The sequence below is a fragment of the Chrysemys picta genome, chromosome 3 (genome assembly GCF_011386835.1).
Source record: "Chrysemys picta bellii isolate R12L10 chromosome 3, ASM1138683v2, whole genome shotgun sequence".
NCBI lineage: Eukaryota > Metazoa > Chordata > Testudines > Emydidae > Chrysemys > Chrysemys picta.
This window is the reverse complement of record NC_088793.1, coordinates 41429237-41449289: the sequence shown is the minus strand read 5'-3', so window position 1 is coordinate 41449289 and position 20053 is coordinate 41429237. Positions and strand designations below refer to the sequence as shown.

At 39.8% G+C, this 20053-nt stretch overlaps 1 protein-coding gene across 5 annotated transcripts in view; it reads right to left on the bottom strand.

Moving 5' to 3' along the window:
• Positions 1–18255, bottom strand: part of FBXO25 (F-box protein 25) — a 78957-nt gene extending 60702 nt beyond the window's left edge. For 2 of the 5 annotated variants that reach the window (XM_005289665.3, XM_005289667.3), the window contains exons 1-2: positions 18121–18255; positions 12777–12923 (exon numbers count right to left, since the gene is read on the bottom strand). In XM_005289665.3, the coding sequence (XP_005289722.2) occupies positions 12777–12916 (140 nt within the window). In that variant the 5' untranslated portion in view covers positions 12917–12923; positions 18121–18255. Of the gene's footprint in view, positions 1–12776; positions 12924–18030 lie in introns of all 5 variants that reach the window. The other 3 variants (XM_005289666.5, XM_065587768.1, XM_042848776.2) reach the window with 2 other exon arrangements.
• Between the last annotated feature and the right edge of the window lie 1798 nt (positions 18256–20053).

Genomic DNA, 20053 nt, shown 5'->3' with positions numbered 1-20053 from the left:
TAGGGTCGTACATTGTCTTGAGTGGCCTCAATCACTCTGCTAAAGCCCCTCTATCCTACCCATAACCAACCAAGATCCAATAATCAAACCCGTGTATCTTCAGTTAATGAGCTCCTTGCTCATACTAATCTAATGAAGCACTCAGAGCACCAACCTCTCCATAAGAACACAAATGATAAGCACCCTCACAAAGTGACCCCCAAATCAAGTACATGCCCCTTAATATGCTTAAAATATTGCAAATATAGGTAGATATGAGTGGCCAATGGAAACCCAGTGACTTGTCAGTCAAAAGAACATTCAGGAGATGGGAAAAACAACTCTGGATCCACAAGGGCCAGTGAGAATGTTCTCAAAGTGGGCCTAATCTGATCTGAAATAAATGGAAAGATTTCCATCCACTCTAACAGACACTGAAATAGTGCAGTGTTTTTCACGTGCACTGGCCCCTACTTTCTAGCATTTCCCTTCTCTAACCTTCCCAGTCTCCCATTAGATTTGTTTCAGGCTCTGTGTACAATGTGTGACATCCACTTTCATCATCTATCACTCTGAATCATTTCTAAAGATAAAACTCTGCCTTTTTCATTTCCTCCTTTTGGGTCAGGGCTGTCTCCATGCCTGCTGCCACAGCCTCCTCACACTAGCTGTTCTCATGGCCCTTCTTACTTCCTGAATCACCAGTGAGACTGTCCTTGAATTTCCCTGCAAGTCACAATCACAGCATCTCTAATCAGCCCAAGAATTTCTCTCAGGTTTAGTAACAAAACCACCATTGACTGATTACACAGCAGAGTTGTGCCGTTAATCCAGCATTAAAGCCACAGGGAAACGGGGTTTTCTTTCTGATACGTAGCCTGACCCAGCTACTAAATGGCTACAAAATTCTGTAGGCAACAGTGCTGTCAAACGATATGGGTCATAAACCAGGGCCCTAGCTACTGAGACAGACATCTCATCTCAATAAAGGATCAACTAATCAGTCTCTTGAATTTCCCTAAAGGCCTCAAGAAGTATCAGCTTCTGACCCTCCTGGGATATGCTCTAACCAGGGGGATGTCTCAGTCCAGAGAGAGTAGTGATCATTAACTGTCAGTAATTAACAGTTCTTAAAACAAAGGCTGAAGAATATGCCTGCCTCCAAAACTGGCCCACAACCAAAGGTTCTGGGTGGGGATGGGAAGTGGGGGAAAACAACAACAAAAACTGAAGAAAGAGTCCGCTAAATCCAAATCTCATCCACAGTCTTGATCCACGTCAAACTCTAGATCAGAGTCCTAGATTAATCCCAAACACCCTGATGTCTAAGTGTGCAAGTCTGTTGATTTTAAACATATAGTTTGCTTACACACAATTGCACTGGCAGGAACGTCAGCTGTATGGACTAGGAATTGTTATCCGTCCCCCGTCTCTCTGGCAGGTAATTGTTATTAAGATAACAAAGTTGAGAAGCTTAAAAAACCCAAAATCAGCTAACACAGATTCTCAGTCACCTTTAAACTGTGGTCAGAAAAGTGACTATGTAAAAACAGACTCTTCTTACTCACCATCTCCACTCCCTATGTCACTGAGTCATATTGGCTGACTACAATGACACAAACAAATTTTTACTCCTATCAGGCCTGAAGCTGTTAATAACAGAGTGCCAGAAATGTGCCCAACACTTTATTAAACAAATACTAAGACAATATCCCTCCCTGGAGAGCCTGAATAGAAACACAAAAACAGTCGTGGACCAAAAGTTGGGCACAAGAGCATATGGAACCATAGTTATTGAGATGGGTGAAGGAAGAAAAGGGGTCTAAGCAGAGTGAGGAGGATTGGTGACAGGTGGTGGGCAGAAGGTGCCTTCGGTTTTGTCTCACACAGCATTGACAGAATCAACAGCTATATTCTTGTTTGAGAGGCAGTAAAAGCCCAGCTGGAGTCTCAGCTCTCAGATGGAGTTTGCAGAATCAGCAGAGAGAGAAACTGTCTTCTGACATGTAACTTGAGCATACTGGATCCAGAAGGAATAAATATGCAACTGCTTTCCTCTCCCCAACCAACTCTCCCCACCCGAACCAAACCAACCCCCCCCCTAACATTCACATATGCAAATCAACAGAGGAAGTATACAAATCAATCCAAAGTCAGCCCCACCCAAGGAAAACACACCTGACAAAAAGTACCAATGTATCAAATTGTTTGGGTTAATTTTTCTCCTTCCCTACCCAGAAATGAAATGACCAGAAATAATAACTTACACTGTGGGATAATTTAAGTTTAAAGTAAGAACTAAAAGACCAACAAAAGGGAGGAGAAAGAGAAAAAAAGGTTGTGAACAGCTAAGCGGAAGGGTCGCTACAAACCCCTAGAAAATTTCCTGTGGGGGCCAAACCTGTGCTAGCCCTGGTAGATGGACCAGAGGGGACTTAACAGGCCTTCTCCTATCTATATTACAAGTTGTTTCATTACATGATCATGCAACAACTGTGTACAGTTGTACAACATTCCACAGTCTGTACATGCATCTATGGCCAGAGTAAGAGATGCAGCTTATTAATTACTTGTTAAGCACTGACCATAGGCTCAGCTCTGTAAATACACAGAAGATATGGTCTCTGCTCTGAGGCACTCAGACCTTTGCTACTTGGGAAAGTTTTATCAGCATATCCCACCACTGTGTAAACACCCTTATACTAGAATAAGAACATCCACAATGGAGGGGTGTGTGTGTGTGATACTGGGAGAACTTTATCTGTTTAAAATCACACCTTAGTTCATACCGAAAAAAAACTTTCCTGGGTAGACCAGGACTGAGGCCTGGTCTCTAAACAGGTTATGCACGAGTAAAACTAGGTCAATCAGGGGTGTGATTTTTTACAAAACAATTACATCTATACCTTTATTGGTTTCAATTAATACCGTAAGTTAGACCAGTGCAACTCTCTCCTGGGGACAAACCCCTAGCCCCAAAGTTGCACAGTTACAGTGGTACAACCCCTCCAGTGTGGACACAGATACATCGATATTAAGATGCCTTACCCCACTATTGCTTATTTCCCTTTCCTTGTGGGAATAAAAACTTTTCTGGTATAAACACCTTTATACCTGCGTCCACACTAGAGAAGTTGTACCCTTTCAGCTATACCAGCCCTGCCAGTGTTTGATCCATGACAATACTGTATCTGCTCTGCTAAATGCAAAGAATAAAATGCTAATGCAAAGTAATGAGGTTTGTAACACAATGCACAGTTTTGTGCCTTGATCTAAGTGCTTCATCCACTACTTGAATACATTTTAACACAAATTACAACATATCTATTGTGCTAAATTGTGATTTATTTTAAAGCAAAGGTGTTACAATTATGTCTAAGATACAGAAAACTTAGCAAGACAGTGATACAATTCTCCCAAAACAAAGATTTAGAGAGTTATTTTGCAGAAGGGAAATTTCTGACTGAAGGGTAGTTTTTACACAACTACTGCTTAAGAAAAAACAGTAGTTGTTTTTACCTTTTAAGGTAGTAAATCCTTCTTGGAGAGTGATCAAATGAGAGACGCGATACAGATCAGATAACTTTAAAAGCAGCAATTCTGACCAAGGGCAGATTTTATTGCCTGATTTATTTAATTACCCACTGATTTTACAGCCAATAATATTGAACAGTAAACCACATGAGACTGTTTCAGCCAGTCATTCAAGACAAGAAACTGGAAATGTAATATTATACATTAATGTCAAAACACAAATAAAAAACCCCTTAGTTTAAGTTACACAAGTAAGGGAGTAAAGGCATTTACAAATAAACAGCTTTAATAAAATATCTACCTTATTGATAAAAATTTAATACCTGTCACTGATTTGGCTGAGCTCCTCCAGCTGGACACTTGCCAGACTGCTGTGAGGAGATCCAATCCTGAATCCCATCTGCCCCTAGCTTGATGGTGTTAGGCAGAGCTTAGGCACTGTCCCAGGCTTTGCGCCTCTAGGCACGCACTCCAGGTAGCAGACCTCATGTCTGACACTACTTTTTGTAGTGGAAATCCTGCAGTCCAATTGCCTAAGGCCCTGCAACTAGTGATGTCTTCCCATTGCCTCCTGCAGCAGTTTCTGAGTGTTCCTCAGAATCTCACTGAAGATGGGAACCTTCTGTTTGCAGTTCACCTCTTAGGGGTACAAAATATTGAAAGCAAACAGAGAGACAGACTTTGTACAAGATTATCAAATATCATCACTCTTCACTTATGTAGCACAAGAAATATATAGATCTATAAAAAAAAAAAAAAAAAACAATGAACACACCTGTGTGCTTTTCCCTACTTCAGGTTCCTTGCCATTCTGGAGATTTCTTTGGGCTTGGCCAGAGCTTTCTGCAGTGTCTGGGATCCTTCTCCTGCAGCTCATGGGTCTCTTCAAAATCATGGTGCATTCCTAGGTTGGCTAGCTTTCTCTGCCTTGACTGGTTCCGCAAACACACACACAACCCTCCCACAAAAGCATGCCAATTTCTTCCCATCTCCTGCCCAAAGTTTCCTGTCTCAGTTAATCTCTTGAGTTTATATGTCCCACCACCAGCACCTGGTTCCTTTGTTGTAATTGCTGGGAATTTTCTTCTTTCCACTTCTCCAACCCCCTGCAGAGAGACACAGTTGAACTGGTTCTCCTGGGCTTCAGCCAACCCATTGTGCCAAAGTGCTTCCACCTGACTAGGTGACTATTACAAGACTAACAATCCATCACTGTATGTAGTCTGGGAGAGACATGCTACAGCTGTCACCAAATGGTGTATTTCACATCTGCATAGAGGCATTTAATAGTACAACATCACCACAATTCACAAGTTCTACATAAACAGATTCCCCAAATTGTCACAACTTTAAATGACGTGTATATATAGTCCAGAGCGTGACCCAAGAAGATTATCTGTAGAACTATATTAGATGCTGTGATCATGCTGTTTTGCAATGGTTTTATATACTTAAAATATTCTTGAGAAGCAAAAAATTAGAGTCCCTCCTGCTCCCATTCCTCTTTTTATCACATTTATTTAAAACAAAGAAAAAAACTACTCACCTGTACACTAAAAACTTTTTTTTTTTTTAAAAAAAAAGCTTGGAAAAAACTCCATAGCACAGCATAAAGTCAATGCCGTTTCTTAAAGTAAGGCTTTGCTTTCCAGGTCGGAAGATAACTAGAGGAAACTGCAACGCTAACCATACAAAGACATAAAGATAAGCATGAGTCTTTACTTTTCAAAACACTGATAACTAAGATTGTCTTCACTGTGAAGGCAGCCAACCTTGTGTAGATAAGCAGAATCGCTAAAGCTATAGGACACTGAAGCTCAACAATAAGTAAAATTGCTTTTATTTCCCCAGCATCATTCTTTGATAGAAAAAGTATATACAAGCCTTATACCACTCATGAGTATTCACTTTTATTAAAACAGCTGAGTTTGCCATATGAATCTATTTTTCATTGTCAGTTTAGATTTAAGAAGCGTCAGCAATAGCCTAGATGTTGTAAATCACCTGCGCAAGTAAAAGCGCATTTGAAAACAACCCACGCCTAGGCATTAAATGGCAAACATTAAATTACATCAATCCATGGCTATTTGTTGATACTAGTTAAATCCAGGATTGAGCGTTAAACTATTTTTTATCAAAGTGATATAACTCAGGGTACCAAAAGCTTTAAGAGGAAGATCTTTTTCACACCAGAAATATTGTCCTATTCAGCAAAAACTATGTTTAGCTTTTGCCCTGCAGAAATTCAAGTCACAGAAACAGACTCTTCTAGACTTTCAGAGCTGAACTAAGTATCAGAGGGGTAGCCGTGTTAGTCTGAATCTGTAAAAAGCAACAGAGGGTCCTGTGGCACCTTTAAGACTAACAGAAGTATTGGAGCCCATTACTTGCCTCTGATGAAGTGGGCATTCACCCACAAAAGCTTATGCTCCAATACTTCTGTTAGAAGAACTAAGAGTCCAATTTAAACAGAAAACGAGATTTTGGACTCTAATCCTGCAATGTGCTCTGGCAGACAAACCCCTGTGCTTCTGAAAATTCTACTTCTTAAATTTTAAGTAAAAAGTACAAATGAATTTCTTGGTAAAGTGGGGAGCCCATAAACCTACAAATAGTGTAGCATATCAAAATGCCAGATGATGGGCTTCCTTCACAGAGTCATAATATAGTAACAGTGCTCTCATAAGGACTTTGCGTAAAGCCGTGTTAAGAAGTAATTTAAACATTAGAAATACTTGACAGGACCATCCAAACCACATAAATCACTCCACTAGTGAAACATGCTTCTTTCAGCACACAGTAACAACCAGCGAATGGTCTGTAAGTGAGTGAACCAAAACCCACTAAGAGCTTGTTAGCTGCAACTGAACACAATATGAGAGAATGGTATGTTAACTGCAACACACAGACTAGAGATACCTCACAAAGAGAGAGTGCTTGTTACAGCAAATTTATTTCATGCCCCTGTAGTATTAACTGAGAGTAGGACCAAATCTACAGATGCCTCTCTAATACCACAGCCCTTCTTTTGTTGACAAAACACCTAACTAATGGCAAACTATTTCCTGCAGAGCAAAAACCAATGCTTTTTTTTTTAAATGGCCTAACCGGTAAGATGCTTTGTCAAGGCTGATTCCCCACTCGGACACTTTGAGTGCAGAAGGTGGGGGCCCACAAGGATTCTAAAAATTAATACTGGCCACTCCAGGCTGGTATTAAACTCCCAAGGTCACAGCTTCTCTCTGACCTTGGATGGGTAGATGCTGCCACCATCCAAGAGCAAAAAAAAAAAAAAAACCCTTTGGACCCAGGAAGGCGCACTTGGGAATTCCTCCCTGTGGGGTACCCTCAAGCCCTTTCACCCCCAATCCAGGGAAGGGTCGAGAAAGAAAACAATGAAAATCAGCTGTTGCCACCAGCTAATTAAACAACATATGCACAAACCCCTTAGGACACAAAAAAACCAATCTTGTTCTTAAAAAAGGTAAATGTTATTAAAAACAAAAAGAAAGAAAATACATCTGGAACTTAGGCTATTGCTAGATTTTAAAAGAGCAAATATAATAATCAACTATCAAGAATGGTTTTCTTGAGGTCCAGCTTAATGGTTACAAGCAAAACAAAAGCATTTGGAGGTTAGCACAGAGAAGTCCATAAGCCTTACAGAAATAAAAGAGAGAAACCTATTCGCGTCTTTCTAGACATTTTCTGAGCTACTTACATATCTGGGGGTTCAAATTGAGTAGTTCTAGGTATGATCTGGTGATTTTCATACCTGGTTTACAGCTTTTTACAGCATAGATTCAGCCCTGTTTCTGCTTTGTCCCCTCTCTCCAGAGAACAAACAAACAGACAGACAAAGGGAAAGTTCTTTCCCAATTTTAAAAACTTCAAGCCCTCCCATTAGCTCGTTTGGTCAGGTGCCCACTCTCTTCCTTTTACCTATGATTTTTTTTAACCCTTTACAAGTAAAGCAAGTAGAGAATAGCTACTAACAGGTTTTTGTAGCTAACGGGCTGGCTAGGTGTCCATAAAAGGGAGCTCTCCCCTCCACTCCCCCTTCAATTATCACAGGCTTTAAGTAACAAAGGAGGAAACCCTTTCTTTATTAGCCCATCTCTACTGACTTAAAACATACCAGCCCTTTTTTTTTTTTACCTGTAAGACATATGTAAGAGTTGCACTCAATGTAGTGGTAAAGTTCTTCTATCTGGGAGATATTCACACACAGCTCCCACTTTTCAGCCATTCTGCACTGTCCAAAGGACTGCATGGTTTTCTCCAAAATTCCTCTTCCAGGAAAAAAAAAATATTCTCAAGGGAATGATATGCCTTTAGGAGGAATTTGCAGAGACAAACTGCAAGAGATATGTCAATGTTCAACCAACAGCTAGTTTTATATCTAATGTTTAAGTGCATTTTATAAGCTCAAGGTGCCTCATTCTGGCTGCTAAGCAAAACATGTGCCTAGTCGTTTCTTTCTCAGAATGAAGTCTTTCCAACCTACAATAGTGTTTTCTGAGGAAAGGTAGCAAAGCACAATCTGAAAGACTCTCCCCATGAAAGACAGTAACCTGCATCAACTGTAGAAGAAGTGCTTGAATGGTTCCCTGCAATTTCTTCACTGCTAGAAAATTAATCTCTGCACTGTATGACTCTGGGCTCCAAGATTAATAGGGCTTTAGGATAGAATAGGTGAGCATTTCTTTTTGTGGATATTCCAGTCATGTGGCAGGGACGTTTCTCTCCTGGCTGTATGAAGAGAAACTTCCCTAGAAGGTTGAAACTTTGTCCGAGAAGATCATCTAAACTGGAACTTCAGACTTTTCACAGTATGGACCAGATTTTAGTAAAGAGTGCCTGCATTTTGGTCTTATGTAAACCCTGTGGCAACTATAGCTGTCAGTCAGGCGGAAGAGTATTTCTGTGATTTTCACTATTCTTTTACAGAAAAAAGTTTTGTCACTAATTTCCATCCTTAACAGTAGTACCCTGTTCATCAAACTAAAGTGGTATTGCCTCCATCAGCACACTCGTTTCTAAATACTTCAGTGTCTTGGACATGATGGGTACAATTTTACGCCCCTTACTCACACCAACCAGCAAAAGGGCTGCAAAATTGGAGTCTCTATTTTTCCATCCCAGTTTCCATAAATGTATTTAAATTATATCCAACAACTTAAGGGTTTAGGAATAATCCTCAAATTGTTTCTGCATAATGCTGTTTATTTACAGTTAAATGGCTGTTTGCTCCAGACTATAGTTTTCATTAGGTACTGTTTTTTAGCCAGTTTACAACTGAATTACCTGAGGCAAGAGATGTTTAACCGAGTCACTGACCAGTCCCTCAGTTTCCAAGAGAACCCCATGCTCTAACCATTAGATAATTATTCTCCTTTAATTGAAGATTATGAATAAGTGCCAAAAGTGTCCCAAATTATTTACAAAGACAGGATCAAATAAAAGACAAAACTGAATATTTTCCCCAAATTAAGAACATAAGGATGGCCTCCTGGGTCATACCAATGGTCCATCTAGCCCAGTATCCTGTCTTCTGACAGTGGCTGGTGCCAGATAATTCAGAAGGAATGAACAGAACAGGGTAATTATTGAGTGATCCATCCTTTATCGTCAAGCCCTAGCTTCTGGCAGTCAGAAGTAAAGAAACTTATTCGTTCATAAATTTTTATACTAAAAAAGCATTGTGTTTAACTTCCTCAGGGGCATTAAAAAACTCTGAATCAAAAGTATCAATGCCTACATCTACCCCTTACCTCAAATATAACAAGAATACCAGCAACAGTAAACAGTACAACAATTTTCAGTCAGTTAAATTCAAGCTCTCTCTATATATAATAAACAAAACTGAACTGAACGTGAAAAATGAATAAACCTAATACACTTTCTCAAACTTCACAAAGCAAGTTAAGCAACGTCACTCACCCCCATTCACTTCCATTCCTCTCCCAATGATGGATTTTAGAGAGAGGGAAATAGCATCACAATTACCTTATATTGCAATTTAAACCTAAGGAAATAATCCATTACCATTACATAGTAACTGTCTTTGAAAGACTGTTTGAATTTTATATATAAAAGCCAACAAAAGTTCTCATTTGAAAGTGATGTTCCCCAATGCCAGCAAACATCCAAGTACTATCATTAGCATTACTGCAATTTTTTTTTTGGGGGGGGGGGTAAATCCACTTTTGGAGAATAGACTTGTTAGAAATCTGTGTAAAATGAGTTTAGCTCTTGTCTACCCACTTTCACAGACTGCAAGGGAACAGTCAGACCACTAAGCACAGTAGTCCCTTTGTAAAGAAAGCACACAACAATTCACGGATGCAGTAAAATATACTGCTACTCAAGGACCACTTACAACATGCTACTTCTATTAGCTGGAATTAACTGTCCCACATTTAATCAAGCTTTATTCTTCCTCATTTAGTGCTACATTCCATTTTCAAAAGTAAAAAGAGGGGTTGATGGGATTAGTTGTCCTTCAATTTCTGTATTTGGTTTTTTTTTTTGTTTGTTTTTTGTTTCAAAGGAGCTTAAAGTGCTATTTTAGAATCAGTAAGCAAAATTGGATGTATTGTTTCATGTTGCATAAATAACTACATATATGGTGTTTAACAGTGAAAATGGAATTCTATAGATGGACATTCAAGTTTAAAGGGAATTCAACAAATTATTACAGGACAGATGCAAAGTCCACAGTAACTCTAAGTATTTCATATGCAATCACTTGGAAGGGTATGAGTGCTCCACTGCATCTGTCTAGAACTTTAAAAACTTACAATCATCCTTCTACAAATATATCTAGTTTCATGTTAAGATTAACAGATACTTAAGGAAAAAAATCTTTTAAATAGCAGCAGATTAGTTCCTTTGAAAAGAAAGCTATAGAATTTCAAGATCAATAGACTTAAGAGATCAAGCTGGACCATTTCCTAACTGTGAAGAGGAGACGTAAGTACAAAAGAAATTAAGGATTTTTTTTTAGTCAACACTGGAAACAAATATGAGATATGAAGATACAAGCAGAATAAAGTCCTTGACAATTTAAATGTTTGCTTACAAGAACACAAAGATATAATTCATATCATACGTACAGTACCAGGAAACTTCCATTAAGTTAACACAAAGATATTCTCTACAAGTATTACATAACATCATATATAGTGTCTTTCACAAAATGCTTGAGTTAAGCCTCCTGTTTCCATTTTTCAACTGCAACTATTATTTAAGGGATACAGGCAAAGGAGAAAGGATCTGTTTCAGAAGATATCTGAAGGCAAGAGTTGATAAGATGAAAGGATAACTGAATACTGTTCCAGACAACAAGAGCAACTACAGAAAAGGAGCCTTTCACACTCATGTGAGCAAACTGTCTGAAAAACCAGAAAGGTCTGTGGTAGATAAGCACAGAGAGAAGGATGGTATGTAGAAAGCAGCAAGGTCTGAGATGTAAGCAAGTCTCAAGACAGATTTAAAAGAGACGGGCACATCACTCACTCTTTGGTCACTCAGCAATTTAGGATTGCATTTTGCACATGACCAGTTGAGGCATTTTTAGAGCACCGGGTGCAAATCTACGCAAGGTTTTCCATGTTTGCTAATAAATTCTCTTTTCAGTTAATTTTTTCCACACCCAAATCAATTAACATACTGTTCTCATTTGTACATTAATTGCAGTTCTCAATGAACTAACAACTTGAACACTATCTGCTCCCTTTCCTCAGGATGGCAAACTGGTTACACCGGAGGTCCTAACCAAGAGCACTGTCCTCTGGCTAATTTTTGGGGAAAGGAACTAATATAAATTCAGCAAGAACAGAACTACAGAAAGATAATTTATTCCATAAAAGTTTACTAAAATTTGCAATATATATTATTCCACTCTCAAATTAGCTAACATATTTAACAGGTTTATTTCTCAATAGATCCAAAGAGTCAAATGCACTCTTGACTCATTGCAGAGAATTTTCATTAATATCAATGAAGTTTGCATATGGGTTAAAGGCACTATGTGGCAGCTTTAAATTAGGGTCTGATCAAATGCCAATTAAAGTTAACAGAAAGTCTTCCAGCTCCCATTGAAGTTGGTGGACCAGGGTTTTAATGCCTAACATTTGAATCCTGAAAATGCTATCAATGCTGTCTGAGGATGACTTTGGCAAGTAAGTCAGATATAACCAATGGTGGCTAAAAACAGGCTTAATGTGGGCAAGAGTTCTGAAAGCTTCATACAGCACTATTAAAGCATCTTAATCTGTAGTGCTCCTACTTAGAATAAATTTCAATGACTGTCCTAAGAGAAGACTGTAGTTGTAGCCATGTCAGTCCCAGGATATTAGAGAGACAAGCTGGGTGAGGTAATATCTTTTATTGGACCAATTTCTGTTGCTGAGAGAGAGACAAGCTTCAGGTCTGAAGAAGAGCTCTCTGTAGCTCAAAAGCTTGTCTCTCTCACCAACAGAAGTTGGTTCAATAAAAGATATTATCTCAACCACGTTGTCTCTCTAAGAGAAGACTGCCATTCATGACATATTGCATGGTAGTTGTGATCTGGGCAACATTCCAATAAGGACTAATATGAGGCCATCAACTTTCACTTGTAACAGTGGCTAAATTTGACCCCAGTTTTCAAGAGATGATAAACTAACACACTATTCCACCTTGTCCTGACACATGAAAATACTAGAAGTACTGCAAAAGTTGTATACCTTTTACTTGTAATATACTATTAAGTATGTACATTATCCAAGTTTACTAAGATATCTAGAGCAGCTATTTGGCAAATGGACATCATCCCATGGTGGACAGATGTTATTTAAAAATAAATAAATAAATAAATTTTACCAACTACCTTGTATTATTGCTACACTCTAAACAATCACATGATCTTCATTAAAATATTGATTAAAAGTTATTGTAATGTTTTCCCATTATTCAAGGAGACTATAAGTTTTGAATATATAAATTAATCACATATCAAGTGAGCTGCTTCCCTGCCTCCGCACAGTTGGGAGTTTCAAATAATTTCCTTTCATCAAAATGCTGATTGACATTCCCTGCCCAAGGTGCTTATGATTACAGCTCTGTATTGCTAATGAGTGCAGATGCGAAGAATGTGTGGAACACAAAAAATGTCTGATTTTGAATAAGACACGCCCTGTTATAGCAAACTTTAAACTGTGAGCACAATCCCTCCTACTTCCTGGTTGAATTCTATTAATCTTTGTTCTGAAACTTACACAGCGTGACTGATGTTGTTATTGAGCTGGCTGTTCTCATCCTCAAGTTCTGGACTGAAGGACTCGCATCTTTTCCAACCATCTTCTGTTTTAATCCATCTCCATCCTGGAGATCTCCAGTCTTGGCCCAAAAATGGCATGGTTTCCCTATAAGCAATAAGTAGTTTATTCACGACAGGTATGATATTTAATTTAAATATTCCTGAAAATGTTTCAGAACCTCCCTCACACTTCCTAATTCATTATTTCACCTTCCCTCATTTTAAACGGAGCAATCAAGTTTCAGAAAAATTAGGTTTCTACAGTTAATGGTGTCTGGCAAAGAAAAAGCTGTTCCCTTTTCTCCTTCGTGATACATAAAAGGATGACCTGAAATTTTATAAAATAAACTTTTTACTGCATTAGAAATTCAGGAGTCATGTACCTTTCTCCTCCCTAGAATTCTGAAAGAGATGGAGAACTAGTAAGTTAGACAAAGATACAACAGAACTGAAAGCTGATTAAATTGAGAAAGGAAGTGATTTTTATTCGGATAATTTAAGAGCTGTTTTGTTAACATGTATTTAACGCAAACAAGTCAAAAAGATGAAAGAAAAACCTGTTAAAGATTCAAAAGCTCCTTCCATTAAGGAGTTAGTGAATTTCCAATCCACAATTCTTGATTTTCCAAGTTCTCTCTCCAGAAAACAGGCAAGATTAAACATGGCATTCATGATATTTCTAAGGCACAAATGCAGCACATATGTTTGAAAATTGTGGGGGACTTTTAAAATTCAGTTATCTAATAAATCAGCAAAAGGGCACACACACACCTCTCACACATAAGGCTGATAATGGGTTATATTCATTTTATATTTTTGAAATTCTACAATCTGTTGTAGAGATCTGGTAAAAAATTGAAAAATAATTTTGAGATATGTTAAAAATTTCCCCATTTCATAGGATTTCAAATGGAATAATTTCTTTTTTCCAAAAATGTTAAACAAAATACTTTTGGGGAAAAAAATGAATTTTCTAAATATTGGACTTGTTTCTCTTTCTTTGACAGAGTGTCAAATTTACTCTGTTTCATTTTTCCTTTTGCCACTAACTTCTCCAACTTTGGAAAAGGTTTGAAAATTTACAAAATGTCAAAAGGAAAAAAGTCTAGATTTCATTTTATTGTTTGGAGTAACAAAGAAAAAAAAGAAAAGTGAGAAATGGAAAAGACAAAGTCCAAAACTCTTTAAAAAAATTTTTTTAAAAAAATCTGATTTTCAAAACCTGAAAACCAAACAAAAAATTCCAATTTGAAGCGAAAAATTTCCATTTTGATGTTTCCTGATTTTTGCAGGGGAATATACACCTCAAATTTGTTTGATAAAACCCCCTTCATTTTTCTAATGGGCAAATGTTTGGTTGAAAATATTAAACAGTTCTAGTGAGGGAGGTGTTACCCATATTTTCCTCCATGAGTTTTAAATAGTGTGCTGAACAACTACATAGTATAGGTTGTGCCAATGGCATAAGCTGCAGTTATATTTTCCTGGACTCCTTAATGGCAATATTCTGTAGGGTTTTTTGTTTTCTTTTTAGGAGAGAGAGAGAGAAAGTCAATTATGGCTGCCAATTTTGGTTGGAGGTTCCTGAAGGTTTCATCACATGACATAATCTTTAATTAAAGATTAATCTTTAATTTTTGGAGACTCCAGAACAATCCTGGAGGGCTGGCAACCCTAAAATCAATAGCATTAAATAGTAGCATGGGAAGCCTTAATCAGGACGCTTCTCATCTTCAAACCATCTCGTACTAACGTCAATGTTCCTACTTTTAGTTCTGCCTTTAATTTCTCCTGTTTCTTTACTTGCAGCTTCTTTTAGGTGGATTTCCATTTTAAATCTGTCCGCATGAGTGCATGTCTCTCCAAGGCAGAGTTTTTCAATAATTTCTTTAAACTGCATACATTGTGCTGCACTGAAGGCAATGTTGTTCCTATAAAAGGCTGTTTTACCTTTCTTATCAAATATCTGGCATTCAGGTGTTTGTGACAGTCACCATCTGAGCTATGCTATTAGAGTGTAAAAGAAAAAAAATAGATCCTGCTACATTAAGTCAATGTGTTAAGTGCTGCAGAAAGAACTGGAACATAGACAAAGTAATCACCAGTTAATGTTTGATTTTGGACACCTCCTTCCAGGTTGTCAGTATCTTTCTGGTAATGAATTCAGAGCATCCTACATCATTAGAGACTGGATGGAATGCATGTGAATAGTCCCACTAAAGTTATTAAGAACATGAATGGGAACATTAAGGCAGCGAAGAAATTCAATACAGAGAGGAGCAACAGAGGGTCCTGTGGCACCTTTGAGGCTAACAGAAGTATTGGGAGCATAAGCTTTCGTGGGTAAGAACCTCACTTCTTCAGATGCAAGGCTTGCATCTGAAGAAGTGAGGTTCTTACCCACGAAAGCTTATGCTCCCAATACTTCTGTTAGCCTCAAAGGTGCCACAGGACCCTCTGTTGCTTTTTACAGATTCAGACTAACACAGCTACCCCTCTGATACAATACAGAGAGGTTCAGGTATTGCTTGTGATCTTGTGTAGGGCTTGATTATAGTTACTACTAGCATCACATTGTTTTGAAAAAGAAGAAATCGAACTTTCTTTTAATGTCTTGAACCTAGAATACTTATTTACTTCACTGGTAGCAGAAGTACTGATATTAAAGATTCTAAAGATGACAAAGAGCTACATTGGCTTCTGGGATTACCATAGTTTTCTCCACAAATAAATGTAAAGCCCATATCAAGCAATGGGCTTCCTCACATCCATAAAGGTAAGCAGGTGTGCAAGTATGGGTAAGACTGGAACCTAAAACTGTGTCATTCAAATTTTACATCAAACAGGAAAGATATAAAGTGGAAAAACTGATTATCAGTGAAACCCTAGTAAAACAGTGAATAAATTCAATTATTTTAAAAAAAAGTTAAATTTGTTTTTTTTAAGCTCTTGAACTTTGAGAACTTCCAGCAGTCAAACTGAGTCAGTACAATTATGCATAAACGCTCCTATAAAAGTCGTGTCTGTTTCAAAACAACATGCCTTAGTATACATGGTCAATAAACTCTTGATTACTTTATAGCCTTAAAGATGACCTGCAAACCAATGGGACTGAAATGAAAGTCTTCATTAGGAAATATAAATTCAGAAAATGTTTTCTCTACCCCTACAAAACTGATAACTGGATTAAAGGTTTTAAAAAATACTAACGGAAGTGGCAGCCACATGCACACGTCAACAGACAATACTTGTGCTGCTCCTACATAAACTTAGAAACTTGTATCTAGAATCTGGATCACGTAGGGCTTTCTTTCTTGCCCTAAACATGGGAGTCATAAAAGTATAAGTAAGCACATTTATACTTCAGGGGTGGAAAAACAAAAACAAAAAATCACTAGGAAACCACCAATTTAATTAGCAATAAAACCCTTGTTGAGAAAGCCATAGTGAGAGACAGCCACAGAAAGTCAATATCTCCATGTGAGATCAGCACATGATGACCTGAATTTTCTATTAGAAAAAGAGAACAAAAATACTTCCATCTTGTGCAATATTAGAACTATCTGTCTAGTTCTAGCTAAAAATTCTGCAACATGCTTCTCACCCATCTTTAGTTGAGATACATATACCATGGAGACTACAACCTGCTATGCAGTGATCTGCTTTTGTGGGACATGGCTTCTCTCCTTGAGCATTTCAGGCTCAAAACTCTTACAGACATTTCAGAAAACAAGAGAACCTGCATTTAAGGAAATCAGAGCCAATGGGGCTCTACATTAAAAAGTGGTACAGTTGCAGAATTGGGGCTTAGCTTTGATCCTCATCATCTCCTGGAAAATTACTAACATAGCCCTGAACTGAACAAAGTTTGGCCATTCCTGAACTCACCAGTTTAAAGAGCTGCCAGCCCACATGAACTTTATGCGATTTTACATACCTCTTACATAGAGTGAGATTTTCATTATCTCATTACCTCATGCAGAGAAAACTCCTTTGCACTACCACAGCAAGAATAGAGTTCTCTAGACTTCTGAATTATGTTTTTGTTTTCCTCACATCTCTTTCACTAAAAAAACTTATCCTCCAACTTCACATAACAGATAACTTACAATAAACTTGGTTATTTGATTTGCAGCTATTGGCACTACAAAACAGATATTGTTTAGCTTCTTGGTTTCCAACCACTGGAAGCACAAATGAGAGTTAATTTATTGTTTGGGTTTTTTTGGGTCTCCCACCCTTTCCTCAAAAGAAATGGAAAATTTTGACAGGCTAAACAATTTGAAGGCATTTCTGAGATTGTTCTGCTTTTGGTGGGGTGGATAAAGCATCAAACATGATAGCACGTGAAGTCCCATTCAGAACAGAAAATCCCTCATCAGACAAAGTTAGGAAAATGTGATCCTACGCTACTCCATCCTCCCCGTTCAGCACTCTGGACTCTGCACCATGAGGACTTCCCTGCTGAAAAGCCATCTCCACATTTTCCTTCATCAGCCCTGCTCACTCCCCGGCTCCTTCTCAGCAACCAAGGAATATGGCATCCTCCCTTGAATCCTCCCATCCCAAGTCTCCCATACCTCCTCATCACAGACAGCTGCCTTGCTCAAACCCAGAAACCCATCTGCCACTCTCTACCCTGGACCACTAGGCCTATGCCTCTAATTCACCACTTCCCCATCTACTCCATTTCCCTAATCTGCAGACTCCTAAATGTACCCTGTTTCTAACTCCAGCAACTCCTGCCCCCAACAACCTGGGGTAAAAATCTGTTCCCCCAACTGCCTTCACGCCTCACATTGCCCAACCATACAGCCCACTGCTATCCTATTCCTTGCTCCTCTAGATATCCCCACCCTAGTGCAGCCCCAGCCCCTTGGTCCCAGGAACCCCCTCCCCATGTTCAGCTCCACCCCAACAACACCGTTGCCCGCTCCTGTCACAGTCCAGCCCTCCCGATCCTTGCCCCACCCCCAAACCCCTGTCCCAGCCCTCTCGATCCCTGTCCCTCCTGTCATACCCCCCAAATCCCTGTCCCAGCCCCTGCCCCCAACCCCTGCTCCCTTCCCTCTATCCCTGTCCTCTCCTCTTCCAGCCGCCACCCCCTGCCTCCTCTTGCCCCAGCTCCCCTGCCCCAGCCCCCTCCTGCTCCGGTTCCAACCCACCCAGGCCCCCACCCCATTCAGCGTCAGCCCCGCCCTCAGCAGCCCTACCCCGCAAACCCCAGCCTGGCTCCCGCTGCCCCTCTCGGCTCCTCCAGCTGCCCTGGCCCTGCGGCAGGCCCGCGGAAGCGCAGCGCTCACCTGACGGAACCCAGACGGCTACAGGGCTGTTGACGGAACTAACATTGGGACTGAAATCCCCACCCTCCCGCTACCGCTGATTGGCCGCTTACCGCGGCGCTTGTTGCTACCCAGCAGCATGATTTTCGATTGGTTACGGTGTTTGTGTCGTCACGGGCTTTCTAAGCCGCCCGCGTCACGTGACTGAGGAGAGCCAGAAGCACATGTCAATGTTTTGGTTGGCGGGGGAGAGGCCCGGCCCCGCTGTGAGCGGGCTGGGCGGGGCAGGGGGCGTGTCCCAGGGTCTGAGGCTGTTGGAACCTGGTCACCGCTCGCGCACAGCTGGAAGAGTCTGTTCTCCCATTGTGATGTCACCAGATCTGCCCCTTGCCCTAGGGTCGCGAGCTGGAGCTCGGCCCTGCTCCTGGGTGACTTGGGTGAGGCAGCGGCTCCCATTGAGCCCCCTAGGAGAGTGGCTGGGGCGGTAACAGACCACCCTGGGTGCGAGAGCCTTTCTGCTCGGGCTCGTTTCTGCCCCGCACGTGACTTGGTGCCTGAGCGGCATGTGACCTGTGTGGCGCTTGGCTCCTGCGGGGGCAGCTGGGCGCGCAGAGGAGTGGTTGGGTTTGGACTATCCACGTTGCTGTGTACTTATGGTAGAGAAGGTCTGGGCAAAGCAATATGCTTGGAGCAATAGGTGGTGAGGGCTTAGTTCCTGGGGTGGTAAGTTCCACGGTCTCAAACCTGCCCTAAAAGGTGTGTCTGCACTGCAATCAAAAACCCGCCCGTGGCAGCTGACTAGACCTCCGGGCACTAGGCACCATTTCAGATTGGGGGAGGAGAGCAACTTTAACTGGGATTCCAAAGGCTGCTTGGGCACCTGAAAATTTTCTTGTTTTTTGCAGATAACAACTTAGATACAGTGCGCCTGTTAGATAATAATGTCTAATTCTTATATAAAGAAAGAAAATTAAATATTAGACCGACTCCGCTCTAATCCTAACATGTTTTGACATCTTGTGTCAGTTCACTTAAGGTGACCCTGGTTAGGTTTAAAAAATTAATATATTCTTACTTTGTTACAACAATTTAAACAATTGTAGAAAAAAACTAGATTACTTTCTATCACTTTTTTGCAGTTCATCAAGCTTGGAGTAGATCATTTAACTTTTGGAGACATCCTATTAGGGCAAGGCCCTGTGAGTTTATATTGCACTTGCCTGGGGCTCTAGGGGTGTTACCCCACTACAAATAATAGACTAGAAAATGACTTTAAAAAGGAGTGAAACTGACACTTTCAAGTAACTTTCATAGTATTGCCAACCCCAAATGTTCAAAAATTAAGAATCAGGCTCACCAAAAACCACAAAATTGGCTTTAAAATAATGAGATTATGTAAAATTAATAGATTTGGTGTTCTTTTTATTTACATTCTGCTTTTTGAGCATTTAAGGTGCACTGGGGTCGCATTTTGAAGCTTTCTCCACAGCCGCAAGGGCTAGAAACTTCATTTTTCTTTAAGAATGAAGGCTGAAATCATCACATATTACTTGACTCCAGCAGCTGGGGCTTTAAGGAAAACAATAATTATGAGACTCCTGACAAAATCATGAGAGTTGGCAACACTGCTTTCTTTTTAAAGGCTAGTTACTTTCTAGAAGGCTCTTAAACACAACACTACAGTGATCGAGTTGCAGTTTTTACAGGAGAATATTTTAAATCAAACACCAAGAAAATTCAACGTTTTAAAGTTGCGGAAAAAATTGAGACATCTGAGGTATATCAGGGCCACTGCAGGCAGGAAAGGAAAATAAACAGGCACAAGAGCTCTGGGCAGCTCTTCCTCTTAAAAGAAAGTTGGAGGGTCAAATCTTCTAGTCCTTAATCAAGTAAAACTTCTATTGCCATCAGTGCCTCCACTCATAGATATAAACGCCACAATGACCATGTGATA